The sequence below is a fragment of the Chlamydomonas reinhardtii genome, chromosome 6, assembly GCF_000002595.2.
Source record: "Chlamydomonas reinhardtii strain CC-503 cw92 mt+ chromosome 6, whole genome shotgun sequence".
NCBI classification, from domain to species: domain Eukaryota; kingdom Viridiplantae; phylum Chlorophyta; class Chlorophyceae; order Chlamydomonadales; family Chlamydomonadaceae; genus Chlamydomonas; species Chlamydomonas reinhardtii.
In genome coordinates, this window is record NC_057009.1 from 2,429,311 (window position 1) to 2,445,967 (window position 16,657).

General features: G+C 63.8%; 3 protein-coding genes across 5 annotated transcripts; 2 read left to right on the plus strand and 1 right to left on the minus strand.

The window, feature by feature from the left end:
* Nucleotides 1–54: 54 nt before the first annotated feature.
* Nucleotides 55–7,746, plus strand: CHLRE_06g268550v5 (uncharacterized protein). Of its 2 annotated transcripts, none has more exons than XM_043062893.1 (15): nucleotides 55–173; nucleotides 510–680; nucleotides 1,227–1,794; nucleotides 2,101–2,234; nucleotides 2,432–2,518; nucleotides 3,162–3,267; nucleotides 3,552–3,679; nucleotides 3,986–4,010; nucleotides 4,347–4,423; nucleotides 4,633–4,796; nucleotides 4,984–5,079; nucleotides 5,436–5,582; nucleotides 5,806–5,873; nucleotides 6,042–6,115; nucleotides 6,342–7,746. In XM_043062893.1, exons 2-15 carry the CDS (start codon nucleotides 585–587, stop codon nucleotides 6,519–6,521), a joined length of 1,950 nt encoding a protein of 649 aa, XP_042923599.1. In that variant the 5' UTR covers nucleotides 55–173; nucleotides 510–584; the 3' UTR covers nucleotides 6,522–7,746. The 2 variants fall into 2 exon arrangements, with proteins under 2 accessions (XP_042923599.1, XP_042923600.1); XM_043062894.1 differs by having other exon boundaries at nucleotides 95–173; nucleotides 505–680.
* Nucleotides 7,747–9,054: 1,308 nt separating this feature from the next.
* On the plus strand, nucleotides 9,055–13,140 carry CHLRE_06g268600v5 (uncharacterized protein). The gene is made up of 6 exons (XM_001696466.2): nucleotides 9,055–9,523; nucleotides 9,852–9,980; nucleotides 10,201–10,333; nucleotides 11,080–11,222; nucleotides 11,475–11,587; nucleotides 11,832–13,140. The coding sequence occupies exons 1-6, from the start codon at nucleotides 9,416–9,418 to the stop codon at nucleotides 11,947–11,949; spliced, it is 744 nt and encodes a 247-aa protein (XP_001696518.1). The 5' UTR covers nucleotides 9,055–9,415; the 3' UTR covers nucleotides 11,950–13,140.
* Nucleotides 13,141–13,192: 52 nt separating this feature from the next.
* On the minus strand, nucleotides 13,193–16,644 carry CHLRE_06g268650v5 (uncharacterized protein). 2 transcript variants are annotated; one of them, XM_043062896.1, is made up of 8 exons: nucleotides 16,415–16,634; nucleotides 16,160–16,184; nucleotides 16,107–16,116; nucleotides 15,886–15,962; nucleotides 15,578–15,635; nucleotides 14,738–15,046; nucleotides 14,158–14,515; nucleotides 13,193–13,850 (listed from the first exon to the last, which is right to left on the minus strand). In XM_043062896.1, exons 2-8 carry the CDS (start codon nucleotides 16,171–16,173, stop codon nucleotides 13,750–13,752), a joined length of 927 nt encoding a protein of 308 aa, XP_042923601.1. In that variant the 5' UTR covers nucleotides 16,174–16,184; nucleotides 16,415–16,634; the 3' UTR covers nucleotides 13,193–13,749. The 2 variants fall into 2 exon arrangements, with proteins under 2 accessions (XP_042923601.1, XP_042923602.1); XM_043062895.1 differs by having other exon boundaries at nucleotides 16,107–16,184; nucleotides 16,415–16,644.
* Nucleotides 16,645–16,657: the final 13 nt, after the last annotated feature.

Sequence of the window (16,657 nt, forward strand, 5' to 3'; positions counted from 1 at the left end):
CGCCGCCCCCGCATTCCCACGGCCCTGACCCACGGTCAAGTGTGCTACTGGCTCTTAAGCTTCCAGGTGGGACCACAAGAAGCCTTATTATATAGCAAAGCAAAGCACGACTGGCGAATCCGAAGGCTCCGCGGACCCAACGGACGCGTGAACCCGGACCGAGGACGGAACAGGTGGGTCGCCCGGGGGGGGGGGGAGGGGTGAGGGGGTGAGAGGCTAGCACTGGTGCCAGGGGCTGCTGGGCTTTCTTGGGGCCGCACGGAGCGGGTGGTGCTGCTGGTACGGTACCAGCAGTGGCCGTGAGGCTTGAGGGCAGCGGGCGCCTGCCGGCACGGGGCTGTGCGGGGTGGATCCATCACCTAGCTGCAGGTACCAGCTGCTGTACCAGCCACGGGCCCCTGCAGGCAGCAAGCAGCAAGCAGCAGGCACCCCAACCTGTTCATTCGGAGCATTCACGCGTTTTACGCCTCTTGCCCTGCCTTGCCTTGCCGTGCCCTGTCGCAGCCCAGGCACGCACCGGCGCCCTCCACCGCCGTAGCTGACCTCCGCCTCCGCCCCCTCCACCTCCGCCTCCACTCGCCGCCATGATCTTCTACCTGTCGCTTGGCGTGCTGTTCACCATCTACGCCCTCGACCTGATATGGCTGGTGGGCGTGGCGGCAGTGGCCAGGTCCGCGGAGGTGCGTGTGTTGGGGAGCAGGGAGGGAGGATTGAGGGAGGGAGGCAGGTAGGGAGGATTGAGGGAGGGAGGCAGGGAGGGAGGGAGAGGGAGGGAGGGAGGGGACGGGAGGGAAAGATTCTTGGGATGGAGCTGGAGCTCGTGGGACGGGCCAGGAGAGGGTGGATGGGGTGGAAAGAGGGACGAGGGGTGGTGTTGCTAGGGCAGGGGAGTAGCGGCGGACTCACGTGAGGGCAGGTGGCTGCAAGCGGCGCGCAATGGGAGGATGTCTGGAGGCTTGCGCGGGAGCGGGAGGAGATGGGCTTCGCAAGCTGGTGTAGCAGGAACGCCGGTTAATGGACTTGCCAGGGACTGTTTGCGGGGTTGTCGTAGAGTTGTGTAGTGTTTACCCGCCACAGCTGCAGCCCGCATGACCTCGCACCGTGCGCCGCTCTGCCTGCATGTCTGTGTGCTGCTTCCCTCATGCCACATCAACCTTGCATGCACGCACCTGACGACCCGCTTCCCCACCGTGCCCGCGCCGCCCGCCCCAACACCCGCTCCCCAGGTGGCATCGCTGCTGCGCAAGCGCTCCAAGGAGAACAGCGGCAAGCGCGAGCAGGCGCGCCTGAAGAAGAAGCAAGAGAAGGACGCAAAGAAGAAGGAGCTACAGCTGCAGAAGGACACAGACAAGGAGCGAGTGAAGGCAGTAGCAGACATTGCTGGCGTGACTAACGCAGCTGACGGCGGCGGCGGCACCGCCGCCGCCGCGAAGGCGGCGACTGGCGGCGCCGCCACCTCCCCTGCTACAGCTGCATCCGCACCCATTTCGTCGGCGCGCTACATCCGGCCGCCGGCGGGCGCCGTCACAGTGCCGGGCACCGGCGGCGGCGGCGGCGGCGCCGTGCTCGGCGGCAGCCCCGGCGGCAGTAGCGAGTTCTGCAGCACGGACGCTGACTCCGGCAGTAGCCGCGATAACGATGACGGCGACGGCAGTAGCAGCACCGACGGCGATGACGGACTGGCGAGGGCGGAGATCATCACGGGCCCGGCGCTGGCGGCGGCGGGACATGGCGGCGGCGCCGCCGCAGCCGCGGCTGCGGCGGCGAACGGGACAACGGCCATTACCGTCCCCGGTGAGTCTCACCACCAGATGACAGTGCGGCGCAGCGCCTGGCAATGTTGGGTGGACCGCGCTTTTGCTTCCCGTCACGCCTGTCTTCCGCCCCTGCCGTCAAACCCACACCGCCTCCCATCCCCACAGCAGCCTCCTCCGCCCCCTCCGAACCCACACCACCGCCATCCCAACTCCACCTCCCATCCCCAACCTCAACCCCCAACCCCATCCCCAACCCCAACCCATCTCCAACCCACCCACACACCATTTCTCTGTACCAATCCTTGCACCCCCCCCCCCACACACACACACCACACCACACCAGACGACCCATGGTCCGGCTGCCAGCCGCCCAAGGTGTTGGTGCAGCTGCCCATGTACAACGAGGAGGCGCACGCCGCCGCCATCATCCAGGCCTGCTGCAGGATACGGTACCCACGAGACCGGCTGCTCATCCAGGTGGGAGGGGTGCTTGGGGGCAGTGGGACTTGAGGGGTTGTGGGGTTGTGGTGGTGGTGTGGGTGGGGCGGCAGAATGAAGCACTCTCGCACACCGCCTTGTCTTCTGTTCTTGTAAGATGCAGTACAGCTTACGTGTACCCTACCTTGTGCATTCCTAAGACACGCACACGCATGTGTGTATGTGTGCATCACCAGGTGCTGGACGACAGCACAAAGGAGGCGGTGCGGCAGCGGGTGGACTCGGCGGCGGCGGCGTGCATCGAGGAGGGGCACCCGGTGCAGGTGAGCGCAGCGGCCCACCCAGGGTGGCAGCTAGGGCCCTGACTAGGGCTTGCTTGTGTGCGACGTTCGTCCGCGCACTCGCCGTGCCACACGGCCAGCACTGCCGGCCACAATGCACCTCGCCCCAATCCCGCAACCTGTATGCCTACCCCAACCCAACCGTGACACTGTTGCGAAGGGGCCGTGGACTTAGAGGGTTTCGGTCTGCCCCTAACCCCATGCGTGTCGAGTGCGATGAGGGCTAAGCCGCTATAGGGCCGAGAGCAGGCCCACCTTAGCTAAGTCACATAGAGACGATCATTGCGAGAGGATACAGGACCGAAGCTACCGTGTCTGTATACCTGAGCGACTGCGTCCCGTGATCCCACGTCCCAAGTGCCCACTACTGTGCGTATCAGCTATCACACAGCAGTCTATACTACGCCTATTAGCTGCACTAATGACCTAAACGCAACAGACACCCTCTCTTATACACTCTCACACGTCTGCCGCCCTCCCCCGGCCCCCACCACCTCGCTCACCCCACCCCACCCCACCCCACCCCGTCGCTCTATTGCATTAGATTCGGTTTAGTTTGGGCTGGTATCTACAACACAAACACGTACACACACACACGTCTCCCCCCCACACACACACACCCCAGGTGATGCGTCGCGACAACCGCTCCGGCTTCAAGGCGGGCGCCATGGTGGAGGGCCTCAACCGCGTGGAGGGGCTGGGGTACGAGTACTGCGCCATATTCGACGCCGGTGCGCTCTTGTGTGGTGGCGGTGGGGGGTTGGGGGTGGTGGGGTGGGTTATGTGCCCGAGCCCAATGACATGGGTCCCAATAGGTGGCACACACTGGGGACTGGAGCCAGAACAACGGCGGGGAGGGTGGCGTAGAGGGTAGGGCGCGGCGGAGACCCAGCCATTCCACGTTTGGGTTTCTACGCATGTGCCTCTCCTTGGCAGATGTACCCTTCCTTGGGTTCGGTTTGGTTTGGGCTGGTACCTGTAACCCCCCAAACGCCCCCTCCCCCCACCCCTGCAGACTTCTCTCCCCCCGCCGATTTCCTGGAGGAGACCATCCCCGTCATGCACCGGGACCGGCGGCTGGCCTACGTGCAGACGCGCTGGGCCTTCAGCAACGCCGGACAGTCCTTCCTCACCTGGGCCCAGGTGGGGGGGGGGGCGGGGGCAGGCAGGGGCAGGGGGGCAGGGGGGCAGGGGGGCAGGGGCAGGGGCAGGGGCAGGTCATTCCAATCCCCACCCATAGAGCGCGGAGCGGGGCCCTGTGTGTGTCATTTGTTGGAGAGCACAAGTGATACACGTGTGTCATGACACAAGTGTTGATGTGGGGCGCGCGGTGCTGCCTAGTGCGGTATTGCAGCCCCGCCTGCTGCGTGCGTGTGCCCGCCTCACAATACCCCCTCACACTCACCCTCAACACCGTCCGTCCCTTACGGCATCGTTTCAACGTCGCAGAAAGTCAACCTCTGCTTCCATTTCGGTGAGGGGCTAGTGGCTGGAGGGTGTGTTTGTGCCCTGCCCGTGTCATGCCGCACACGCCCGCACATCCCACGCACCAGTGCCAGCTAGCCCCACGCCCAACGCACCAGCCCACCGCCTTACCCGACCTCGCTTCACCTCGCCTCGATTCCTTATGCTGCCTCCTCCATCCCCCTCCTCATCGGTCCCCTGCACCTTACTGTCCCCTCCACCGCCAGCCCAACACACACATATGCACACACACACACACAAAACACAAACACACACACACAAACACACACATATGGACATACACAAACACAAACACAAACACACACATGCTCCATGTGTGTCATAGACGTGGAGCAGCGCGCCCGCTCCTACCTGGGCTGGTTCTTCAACTTCAACGGCACCGCGGGCGTGTGGCGCATCCAGGTGCGTGTCAGCACTGCATGCGTCCCCGCCTGTTGCCATGGCATTCTACGTCGGGAACGGCGTCGCGTGCACTAGCATCAGTTATCCTACCAGCGCCCCCGACAATCTCCCCTCCCCTGCCCCTCTCCTCTCCTCTCCTCTCCCCCACCCCACCCCACCCCACCCCGCCCCTCCTCCACCTCCTTCCTCCTCCCTCTCCTCCCTCTCAGTCCATCCACGACGCGGGCGGCTGGCAGTCCGACACGGTGGTGGAGGACATGGACCTGTCGCTGCGCTGCTACCTGCGCGGCTGGGACGCGCTGTACCTGCCGCACGTGGACAACCCCAACGAGCTGCCCTGCACCCTGTCCAGCTACAAGACACAGCAGTTCAGGTGGGCTGCGCAGTGCAGGCGGGTGGGATGCAGTGCATGTGGTGGCGGTGGCGGTGGTGCCGATGGTGGTGCGGGTGGCGCGCGGCATACACTGTACCCCCAGCCAGCAGCCCCATAAGGAAAACCTAGCGCCGCTGTAAAAATCCTCGCTCCTGCCCCGCCTCCTCTTCCTCCACCACACACGCAGGTGGCTGTCTGGCCCCATGCAGATCCTGATCAAGTCCTTCTCCAACATCTGGCACGCCAAGGACATCGGGATCGGCCGCCGCCTCAACGCCTTCTGGTGCGAGGGGGGAGCCCGTGTTGCAGCGTAGCACGTGTGGCTGTGTGCACGTGTGACACGTACGTGATGTACGCTGCGCAGAACACCGTATGCATGAATGAGCAGGCACAGGCCCACGTAGAGTAAGAGTACCACCCGACACGCCCATACAAACCCCCTTAACGCCCTGTTCCTCCCCTGCCTCCTCCCTGGCCTGTTCCTCCCCTCCTCCCCCTCCTCCCCACTTCCTCCCTCTCCTGCCCCTCCTCCCCACTTCCTCCCCCTCCTCCCCACTTCCTCCCTCTCCTCCCCCTCCTCCCCCTCCTCCCCCTCCTCCCCACTTCCTCCCTCTCATCCCCCTCCTCCCCTGCCCCCAGGTTCTTCATGCGCTACGTGCTGTTCGCGGCCATCACGGTGGGCGTGCTGGCGGTGCCGCCCGTGGCGCTGTGGGTGGAGGTGTGGGAGTGGAGCTGGCCGCAGATCTACTTCATCGTGTCCATCAACTTCGCCCTGGCTGTGTATCTGTGAGTGATATGTGTGCGTGTGCGTGTGCGTGTGCGTGTGCGTGTGCGTGTGCGTGTGCGTGTGCGTGTGCGTGTGCGTGTGCGTGTGCGTGTGCGTGTGCTGGTACGGCAGTGCTGGGGGACGCTGTGGCGTGGGCAGTGTACGATTGTTCATGCCACGGGACCTGCATTGTGACGCCCCCGCCTGTCTGCCTGCCGCCACGCACACCCCCCTTCAATGCAGCTACGTGACGCCCTTCTCCATCTTCTACCTGTTCTTCTCGGTCGCCATTGGGTACTTCAAACTGTGGGGTGAGCAGCAGGGGCGGGGTCGGGCGGGGCGGGGGGCGAGGGCAGGTGGGACATGCTTGCCTTGGGGGTGCAGGCGGGGCGCAAGGGTGGGGGTGGTAACAGCCGGTAACAATGCTCAGCATAGCAACACACATGTGTGTCGCATGCTCCCATCCACCTGCCGTGCAGCCATGATCAGCGGTCTGTTGGGGCTGGAGAAGAGCAAGACCTGGAAGGTGACACAGAAGTTCGGCGCCAAGCAGGTGCGCGTAATAATGTGCGAGCGGTGGGGTGTGTGGCGGGGTGGCGCGGTGCGCGCGAGGGGGCCGTGTGAGCGTCTCAATTCACGGCGCATGACACCCTGCGGATCAGATTCCACCGCTTGTTGGGGTTAGCCAGACCAACCAGACCGCCTCCCGCCCCCTCTCCCCCCAAACCTCCCCCCAAACCTCCCTCCCTCCCTCCCTCCCTCCCTCCCTCCCTGTCCAGACCGGCGGCGGGCTGCTGCACCGCATCCACAAGCCCTACGCGCTGGAGACCTGCCTGGCGCTGTACTACGGCGGCATGGCGGCGGCGGCGGGCGTGTACGGCAGCTGGATCATGGTGGGCTACTGCGGCCTCATGACGCTGGTGTTCCTGGCCATCAGCTTCGGGGACGCCTACATGTGATGACTGATGATGGTGATGGATGAGGAGGGGGACGGCTGTTGTGCGGAGATAAGGGGTGGATCAGTAGTGTGCGTGGATGGAGCAATGTGCATTGAGGAGGAGCGGGAGGAGGAGGAGGAGGAGGAGGAGGAGGACGCTGGGGCTGCGCGATGTGCTCTGAAGCAGATAGGGTCGAATGCTGGACTGAGGCGGGGATTCATCTAGTTCGGGATTAAAACGGAAAGCTGCCTGACAGCTGCCGGCACACTGCTGCCGTACATGCGTGTGTGGGCTGGTGGCGGCTGCAGTAATGCTACTACCGGTAGCTGCTACTCGATCGGTTGCTCTGCTGCTCTTCTGCTGGCTGGGTCGCGGCCCGTGAGGACACGCTGCTGGCACCAGCCCGCAGCCCTCCCCTAGGGTCCTTGGGCGCAGTAGGGTTGCGGCAGACGGCAGACAGCGCAGAATGGCGTTTGGCATTTGGCATGTCGGGTGAGGGGGGAATCGTACGGCAGCAGATGCTGGCGGCTGTGGGGGTGTTGCTGAGAGAACCCAAGTTGAGAGAATCTCCTGGATGTTGCCAATGTGACGTCAACCTGCCTGCACCTCCGCGTGATGACACGAACGGATGCCGCACTTCTCTCTGCTGCTGCTGCTGCTGCTGCTGCGTACGTCGGGCTCTGGTGGCTGTTGCCTATAAATGTGTGGGGAGTGGGCGGGGGATGTGGGGAGGTGCCGGGGCGGCTGATGGCGGGGCTGATGGGTTGGCTCCAGATTGCTGTACGTGAATGTATTTGGTGGATTTGGAAATAGGGATTGTGTGAGGATTGGGGCTGGAGCTGCGGAATTGGATTGCACCCGGCGCCACCTGCCGGCGCCGATGCCTTGATGGGGATTGCACTGGTGATGAAGTAAGCAGCGTGAGCGCAAGATCAATGGCCGCCGCACGCACGCAAGCACGAGCATCCGGCAATGGGCGATTGGGCTGTGTGGTCCCATGCATTGCGACATCGCAAGGCTGTTCAAAGCTGTACTGTGCAAAGGGATTCTTCTTGGGGACGAGGCCGCTGCCAATTTTGCGGCGGACGCTGTAAGAATGGATGCATGGATGAAATGTGTGTTGCCTGCATTGCACGCATTGCTTGTTCCTTTCAGCACTGCGTGACGCGCACTCGCGACTTGCATTCAAATTCGCAATGTGCACCCTACGTGTGCACCCCGTGTCGTGGGTCTTGCGTGAGGTCTTGGCGGGTGCCTGGTGCTACACTGCTAGCGCCTGTGCCACGTGCCTCATGCCTTGTGCCTTCGGGTGGGCGGCCTATGGCCGGCTATGGCAGCTCGAGGGCGGGAACAGCACCAATGCCAGCAGTGGCTCAGGGAACCCTACGCTGGCCGGGCGCTCAGATCATGCTAGGGCACCGCATCTGCAGTACCGGCCTCAGCATCCTGTCTTGACACCTCCCCGGGCGCCTGGAGTGTGATCATGCGCGCCAGCAAACCACCAGCGCGTCAGCAAACTTCCAGCCAGCCAGCAACTCGTCGGTACAGTAACTCTGGCGTTCGACCGGCCGCGTACTCCTGCCCTGCCGTTGCAAATTGTTTGCCATCTGCTGGGTTCTGGGAATCAGCTGCACCCTACGGGACTTTACCAACCTGCCTTGCCACTGTCCCATCGCACACCAGCAAGTCAGCGACATCTCGCTACAGTAACTCCGGTGTCACACCAGCTGTTTGCTCATGCCTTGCCGTGACAAACTGGGTGTTGGGGTCTGGGAATACGCTGCACACTACGGTACGGGACGACGCCAAGCAGCCCATCACCGCGCCTTTCCCACCAGTCACTGTTCACACCTCCATGCACTCCCCTGATGCAGCACCATTCCTCTGAGTCCGCCGGTTGTCTTCTCCTCAATAGCTGTCACAAACGGCCTTGCGTTCTTCCGCAATGTGCGTGTGTGTTTATCACACGCCCTCGTCTGCCGCTTGCCGTTCCCTATGGCACACTTGACGTAGCGGACTGCCCCTGGCGGTTCGCAGTGCGTGACCCCGGGGTCTGTTATCTGCCTGTATCTGCGGCGTTGAACATCTGCAGATCTTCCTAGGCCTTGACATAGAGTGTGCAGCCTGCAAACGGCATGCTTGCGGAACAACTTGGCTGCAACGCTGCGTGCGTGGAGTCGGCTGGCAGCCCCAGGCGCTTGTATGACATTCGTCGCGCAGGACATGTCACGCTGCCGGACAGCGGACATACGCAGGGCACGCAACGACCATGCCAACACGTGTGTTTCTTGGCCGTTTGCGCAGGTCCTTGTGGCACCCAGCGGCGATGCGGAGCCCGAAAGGTTGGCACAGAATCCACGATGGTGCAAGTAAATGGACCAAGTTGGGAAATTCACTAGTCCGAAACAACCACTTGAACGTCTTTGACGTGGTATAAATGCATCTGTCCCCAGTGTCCCCTACCTAACACCCGAGCAGACTCAAGCCCCACCAAATCCGTGATAGGCAGTTGTCCAGGGTTTCCATTGCTCGCACAAATATTTATTAATAAATTAAAAGCAAATAAAGACACAGAGTCAGCAAAAATGGCCTGCAAGCGAGAGAGTGGCCTTTCGAGCATTTGCAGCCGGGCAGGGCTCTGCGTCGCGCACGCCAAGCTACGGCACAAATTCAGTAGCTTTATCATCTGCCAAAGTCAGAACTGCGCTGTCAGCGCCAATGCCCGGGGAAAGCAAACGTCGCCGTACCGAGATCCGTACAGAGATCGGGGCAATCTCCCGAAGCACACCTTGCAGCGTCGCGCTTGCGTGCGGGTTCGCGCCGACCTCGTTACATCTACCTGGGCATCGCGTGCCCTGCGTGCTGCCACAAAGCTGGCCCCCCAGACCGCCGACTGAGCGAGGAGGGTCGCGGGAATGGGCGAGCAGCTGAGGCAACAGGGAACCGTAAAGTGGTTCAACGCCACCAAAGGCTTCGGCTTCATCACGCCTGGTGGTGGCGGCGAGGACCTCTTTGTGCACCAGGTCAGCAAGCTGGCGTTGGGCGATGGGCCCCCCCGATACGCGGGACCGGGTCAGGGTCTGGAGGCCATCGCGCGCAGCAGTGGTGCTGCAGTGGATCATTATTCGCAGCGCGGGGCCTGTCGACTGCGGTGCAGTCCGATTTAATGACTTGTCGTTCGGCATGCCCGGCTTGCCGCGCCATTTCAGCTCTCGACTTGCAGTCTCCGGGTACCAGCGCATTGGGGCCGGGCTGACAATGATTACAGCTGCGGTAATATTTCCGTAGTTATCGCGGCAATCGCCGCGCTCGACGACAAACGCATTCGCTGCGTTGGCATGCTCCGCGCAGACCAACATCAACTCGGAGGGCTTCCGCAGCCTGCGGGAGGGTGAAGTCGTCGAGTTCGAGGTTGAGGCTGGGCCGGATGGACGCTCTAAGGCTGTGAACGTGACGGGCCCCGGAGGGGCCGCGCCCGAGGTGAGGGGAGCCAGGGTTTTGCGTCGCTCGGCCTGCGCGCGGCCGCACTGGCCATCGCGCGATGCTCAAATGTTAGCAAGGGATATGATATGTCATTATTTTTCTGATTTCCGACGCGAGCGGGGTCGCGCGTAACGATTGGAGCGGGAGCTGTCGCCAACTGCCCTGCACACGCTTTTTACCGGCCTGCTCGCCCCTGCGCTTTCGACACCCGGCGCAGGGCGCTCCGCGGAACTTCCGCGGTGGCGGCCGCGGCCGCGGCCGCGCTCGCGGCGCCCGCGGCGGCTATGCTGCTGCGTACGGCTACCCGCAGATGGCGCCGGTCTACCCCGGCTACTACTTCTTCCCCGCGGGTGGGTGGCACCAGAATTGCTGATGGGTCGGGAGCGTAACTGGGTGGGTATGGATATTGTAATGCCAGCGCAGCGGCAGTCAGCGCTGCAGGAAGCACATGGTGGAGCAACAGGCGTGGCGGCGGCAGTTGGAGCAGCAGCAACAGCAGCCCGGCGGAGTTGGTAGCTTGCAGTGGTGACGGCGGCAGCGGACTCTCCAGTCGCGGCTGCTGCAGTGATGGGCGCGAGAGTTCACGGAGACGTCGTGGGCCTAAGGCGAGCAGCTCAGGTGTGGCCGGCGGTGCAGCAGCAGCTGCAGCTTCTTATTGTGGCGGCGCTGGTGGCGGGGGGGAGCGATGTGCTGGCAGCAGCAGCATCAGCAGAGGTGGGGCCTGCAACAGCGCTACAGCCACTGCTGTGCAGCGGGCGATGCCGGCCGACGCAGGCGGGAGAGCGTGCAGCTGCGTCCCCGGCTGCGGACGCTGCGGCTGCAGTTACCACCAGGAGCAGAGCGGGCGCGCGATTTGCCGCAGCCTTGCTGTCAGCGTGCCGTAGTTCCGCAGTGGTCAGCTATCAGGGCAACCGCTTTCTGGGCAGATGTGGGGTGCGCTGTCGGGCTCGGTCACAGCCTGGGAGCTCCACAAGTGTTATTATTTAGCGTTGTGTGTCTGCCTCTCGGCACCGTGCCGTCATTGCACCCCGCCGCTCGCGCCCGTGCCCACGTCTAACCTCGTTGTCCGCTTGTGCGTCTACCTGCGCTCGCGCAGACCCCACGGGCCGGGGACGGGGTCGCGGCGGCCGCGGCGGCGCCATGCCCGCCATGCAGGGCGTGATGCCGGGTGTGGCGTACCCGGGCATGCCCATGGGCGGGGTGGGCATGGAGCCGACGGGCGAGCCGTCGGGGCTGCAGGTGAGGAGCAGCGGAGCGGGGGCGGGGCGGAAGGGGCGGTAGGGGCGGCAGGGGTGGAGAGCTGGGTGGCGTGCATGGGGGCTGGGGCGCCAGGCTGTGTGTTTGTGGCAGTAGCCGTGGCGCAGGGGTGGCGCGTGCAGGCGCCGTGGATGGGTTCGAGTCTTACCGTCGGCAAGACGGACCGACCGTGTGCCTGTGGAACCGACCGCATGCCTGACCGCCTCGCGTGCCTGCTCCCCCGCCCCACGACAGGTGGTGGTGCACAACCTGCCGTGGAGCTGCCAGTGGCAGCAGCTCAAGGACCACTTCAAGGAGTGGCGGGTGGAGCGCGCAGACGTCGTGTACGACGCCTGGGGCCGCTCGCGGTGAGAACGCGGGAGCGGTTGGAGGGGAGGGGCCTTCGGTGGTGGGTAAGGCTGTGGGGTGGCGCGGGGTCGTACTCTGGGGTGGGTCTCCAAGGAGTGAACGTGGGAATGGCTCACCAGGGATTGGTTCAGCTGTGGACAGGAAGGCATGGGTCCTCGGGGCATATTCCTATCATATTTGCTTAGCCTTCATCTGCGGTTTTGTGTGGTTTGCTCGTCACCGCTGCACCGTTGTTGGCTACAGGGGCTTCGGCACCGTGCGCTTCACGACCAAGGAGGACGCCGCGACGGCGTGCGACAAGTTGAACAACAGCCAAATCGACGGGCGCACGATAAGCGTCCGGCTCGACCGTTTCGCTTGAGGGCCGCGGTGACGGCTCCCACGCATATCCTGCACCAGGGCCGCGCCTGCGGCCTGACAGCCAAGCTGCCGCTCCTGCACCAGACTGCTGCCGCCGCTGTGTCCCACAATCACGGCTGGCGCACTGAAGCAGCAGTCCCAGCGCAGCAGCCATGCCCGCGCCCAAGGCCGGGCCGGTGTGGTGGTGTGTGCAGCTGTGGCCGGATGTATTTCAGCCGCAGCAGCACTGTAGGAAGATGTGTGCTGGAGCCAATCTGCGCCTTCAATGCGAAGGCTGGGCGTTCCTAGCTCAAACCAGAGAAGAGATTTACCACAACTCGCCGCAGTTGCCGCAGTTTTGTCAGATAGAAATAGGGTATCCCTAGGGTCACCCATGCCCTTTCGCCCCTGTACACATCCATTGACAATTCCGTGCCAGCGCCTGACTTCCCCCTTGGACTAGTGCTTTTATTGACTTCATATGTTTGGCTTGCTATCCGGTTGTGCTCGGCCGCCCGGGAGGCGCTCGTGGCTTCTCATGTGTCGCGGTGTGTTGACCGGTGTGTTGGCCTTGTGCAATCCGTTGATGCAAGCCAAATTCCAGGACGTCCGTCATTCGGTGTGTGACCCCGCCTGAGGGCTCGGCACGATTGCTTCGAATCGGTCTTGCAGCAGTTGACAGTAGTGCTGCGAATGGACTGTTAGGATGCGCGTGGCTGGGCGCGGAGGCTTGTGTGTCTCGGGGCGCATGGTTTGATTGGCGGCCGTGACTACTAGCCGCAACACGCGTGTGTGGCACGTGCTTTACGGCTGCTGTCCGTTTGCAGCGCTGTCGGGGTGCACGTGCCGCCGCGCCTAGGATAGGCGTGCGTCCGGCATTGCCTGTTGGGTCCTCCCCGCCCGCGTTGGATTGAAGTGTAGGCAGAGGCGCGGCAATTGCAATGTTCGCGGGCGGGTGGGCTGTTGCAGCGCAATAAGGCTGGAAAGCTCAGCAGCGGCGCGAAGATCGGGACAGAATGAGTGCGCGTGTCGACTGGTGCCCACGACTAAGTCCGAGTGGAGTTTCCGAAAATGCAGGAGGAGTGTATGTGAGTGCGGTCCAGACACGGATGACGAGGGGTCGCTGGGCCATCCCCCTGTGTTTGTTGTGCAAGGGCGGCCCCCCCAGAAGTGGGACCGACCCAGCGCGCTACTGCTGTAAACCGCCCCGACTGGATGGCACTGGACCCGACCCACACTTGCAACCAACACGGGTATGACGCCGATCTGGAAGAGTGGTCAAACAGCATGACGCCGGTCTGGAAGAGTGGTCAAACAGCATGGCGTCCAGGCCTTCAAATGGGCCCTAACACAGCGTTTGTGGTCTGTGCCGTGCTGTGGTCTGCACCGGCACGAGCACACGCACGCAGTGGACAGGCCTTGTCCGTGTCAGGACCGAGACCATACCAGACCCGACCTCGCTTGTCCACCTTTGTCCACCTGACGCAACTCGTCTCCGTCGTTCGTGTTCCCTCCACCATACCTGCGCTTAAGCCCTTGGTTCCTAGCCGTTCTTGTCTATCAGACCCTATCGTTCATAAGATCATCAGCATTGGAAACGTGAACCCACAGCCTTGCCGGTAATATACACCACCATTGCCATCACTGCCCACGATGGGCAGAAATGTTGACGCAGCGCATGACGTGCTTTCAACCAACCTGCCCGCTAGGGCCAGCTACAGCCTCGGCCCCTACCCCACTGCCAGGCGCCCCCAACGCGCGCACCAGCCTGCACGACGCACCCCGCACGCCACTACTGCCCGCCTGGCCGCCTCGCTCGCGATCAGAGCGGCACCATGGTCTTGCCGACCTGCCAACCGCCTGCCCCTGCCGCCCGCGTCGTGAGGAACTGCTGGTACTCCTCCGCCTCGAACTTGATGGTGCCTGTCATCGGGGCAAGGCGGCAAGGAAGGAGCGGCGCAACGTGTTAATAGACAGCTGCAACAGCAGGTGCAGCCCCGGGGCCGAGCACTGAAGAGGGGCTGCTAAGCAAACGAACAGCCTACGACGACCCATTCGCGTTGCCGGCCGGATATCACCACGGCTGGCCACTGCTGGTGCGCAAACTTGGATAGCCCCAAGCGACATAATCGCGTTCCGCGCGGCTGCCTGAGAAACATTCTGTCGTTGCCCACCACCGCCGGAGCCCCCAATGTGCCCGCTTAGTTCTCGCCCTCGGCAGCACACGCACCTGGCGGCGGGCGTGTGAGCGTGGCGGCCGCCGGCCCCGTGGCCAGGGGGTCCGACCCCGACCTGAGCGTGTACAGCACCAGTTTGTCCTTCGACGTGTACGGCCCCTCCCCGCCCGCCCCCGCCCCCGTCCCCGCCAGGCCGCCTGTCCGGTTGGGGCTGGGGCTGAGGCTGGCGCCTCTCCCGCTGCCGCTGGTGTGCCGAAGCCGCCCGCCTTGCGCCGACGACCCGACGCCTCCTCCTCGCCCAGTGGTGCCAGCCGGACTGGAGCGGTCCGCCCCTCCGTATGCTGGCGACGCCGGCGCCGAGCCCGATTGCGACACGTGCTGCCCCGTCGCCTCCAGCTGCTGGCGCCAGATCTGCAGGGTTGGGGCACAGCAGCACAAGGCGTCATAAGCACTCAGTGGCACCGCTGTGCGCTGCCCGTCGCCCCTCTCTATGATGCACGGACGCGCGCATGACCAATCCTGCCCTGAGACAATCCACACCGCCAGCACCCCGCCTGCAAGCCCATCGTCCTCTCCCTCCCTCCCCAGCCCCTCCCACCCATCCATCCACGCTCGCGCAGTGCCCGCCCACACCTGCATCGCGCGCACAGTGCCCGCATTGGGCGGCAGCGACGACCCCCGCGGCGCCTGCGGGTGCGGGTCGTGTAGGAACATGCCGCGCTCCTTCATGTACGCCTCGTGCCGCAGCGTGTCACGTATCGTCGCCGCCTCCTTGCTCATCTGCTGCTCGAGGGCCGAGCGCTCAGGGACCTTCTCGTCCCAGGCGGGGTCGTACGGCGGCAAGCGCTTGCCAAAGGCCACGGTTAGCGTCGCCACGTCGCCGCCGATGAGGCCCTCCGCCTTCCGCCGCTCCAGCGCCGTAATCACGTGCTGGTCCAGGACCTGTGTACGGCACGAGTGTGTGGATATATGAGTATACGGCATGGGTGTGTCGATGTGAGTGTACGGTAGGGGTGCACATGGCCCGGTGGGCTCGGACTCAGTACTCCTCTGGCTGCCCTGAGGCGGAACTGCCGCCCGCTGCCCCGTCTTTCCACAGCTGCAGGCCCCCGGCTAAGCCCTCGCGCCCTACGTCCGCCATTCTGCAACCTGCCTGACCTCTTGCGCGCAGTACACCCCTGCCTGACCTCTTGCGCGCGTCCGACCGCGTCCAACCTAGCTGCGCCCAACCCAGCGGCCAATGCCTTCCCCTCCCTTCAACTCATATGGCTCCTCCCCCGCCCCCGCCCCCGCCCCTGCCCCCGCCCCTGCCCCTGCCCCTGCCCCCGCCCTTGCCCCCGCCCCCGCCCCCGCCCCCGCCCCTGCCCCTGCCCCTGCCCCTGCCCCTGCCCCTGCCCCTGCCCCTGCCCCTGCCCCTGCCCCTGCCCCTGCCCCTGCCCCCGCCCCTGCCCCCGCCCCCGCCCCTGCACCTGCCTTCAGCGCGGGCATGCGGTGGATGACAATGAGCCGGTAGTCGGGCTCCTCGCACAGCCTGTGCGTGAGCGCGGGGCGGCCACGCGGGGGTAGCGGTGGCGGTGGGAGGGCGGAGAACACAAGGGTCGGCATGTGGGCATGCGCATGAACAGGTAGAGACAGTGGTACGGTAGCGCTGTTGCGCGCACAGGCTTCCGCCCGATGAGCGCCGAGGGCGTTGCAGCGTGAGTCAGCCGCAGCCGCAGCACCCCGCCACAGCCACAGCAGCAAGACACACAGCACGCCCAAGCCCCTCGTGCGCCACTTACGGGTTGCCTTTGAGGTTCAGTTCCTTGATGAATTTGAATTTCTCCAGCACTTTGATCTGTTTGTCCAGGTCTCGCAACTGTGTTCGTTTGGCGCGAGTGCAGGTACCGTATGTGGGTTCACCAGGGTCCAGGACGCCGTGGAAAGCGTGCGTGTGAGAGGCCAGGTGCCCAGCTGACAAGCTTCGCCTTGAGCGTTAACCAGCTCATCCCACGCTGCCTACCTGGTTGTTGCTGAGATCGAGGGTTTCTAAGAACTTGAAGTGTTCAAGGCTGCCTTTCAACGTGCATATTTGGTTATCCTGCAGTGGCGCAGAAGAGAAGTTAGTTAGAAGTTCCAGTACTGAGGGCAAGCAGCGCGGGCAAGGCTGCCAGGGTGGTCTTCATTGTCTTTACCCAGTATACCCAGCTCCTCCGTGTCACCCAAGGCCTTGTACGGCCAGTGCTCCCGTGGAAATGCGCCCTTCTATCGCCGCTAGGCGACGCCAAGGTTAGTGCCTGGGCCCTGGGGCGGCCCGTGTCACCCACATACCTGAGCATACAGCGCTTTTAGCCGCGTCTGAGCATCTAGGTTGTTGAGCTTCTTGAGCTTATTCCCGTTCAGCCAGAGCGACTCCAAGTTGACGAACACCTCGAATCCGCGCAGTTTCTCTATGCCTTTACTCCCTAAATGTAGTTCAGTGCATTCCTTGATGTATATAGCGTTCTCACCACCTCCAACAAGCTCTTTGTGGGGTTCGCTCACTACGGAAGCCATTCTTGCTTGTGTGGGAGT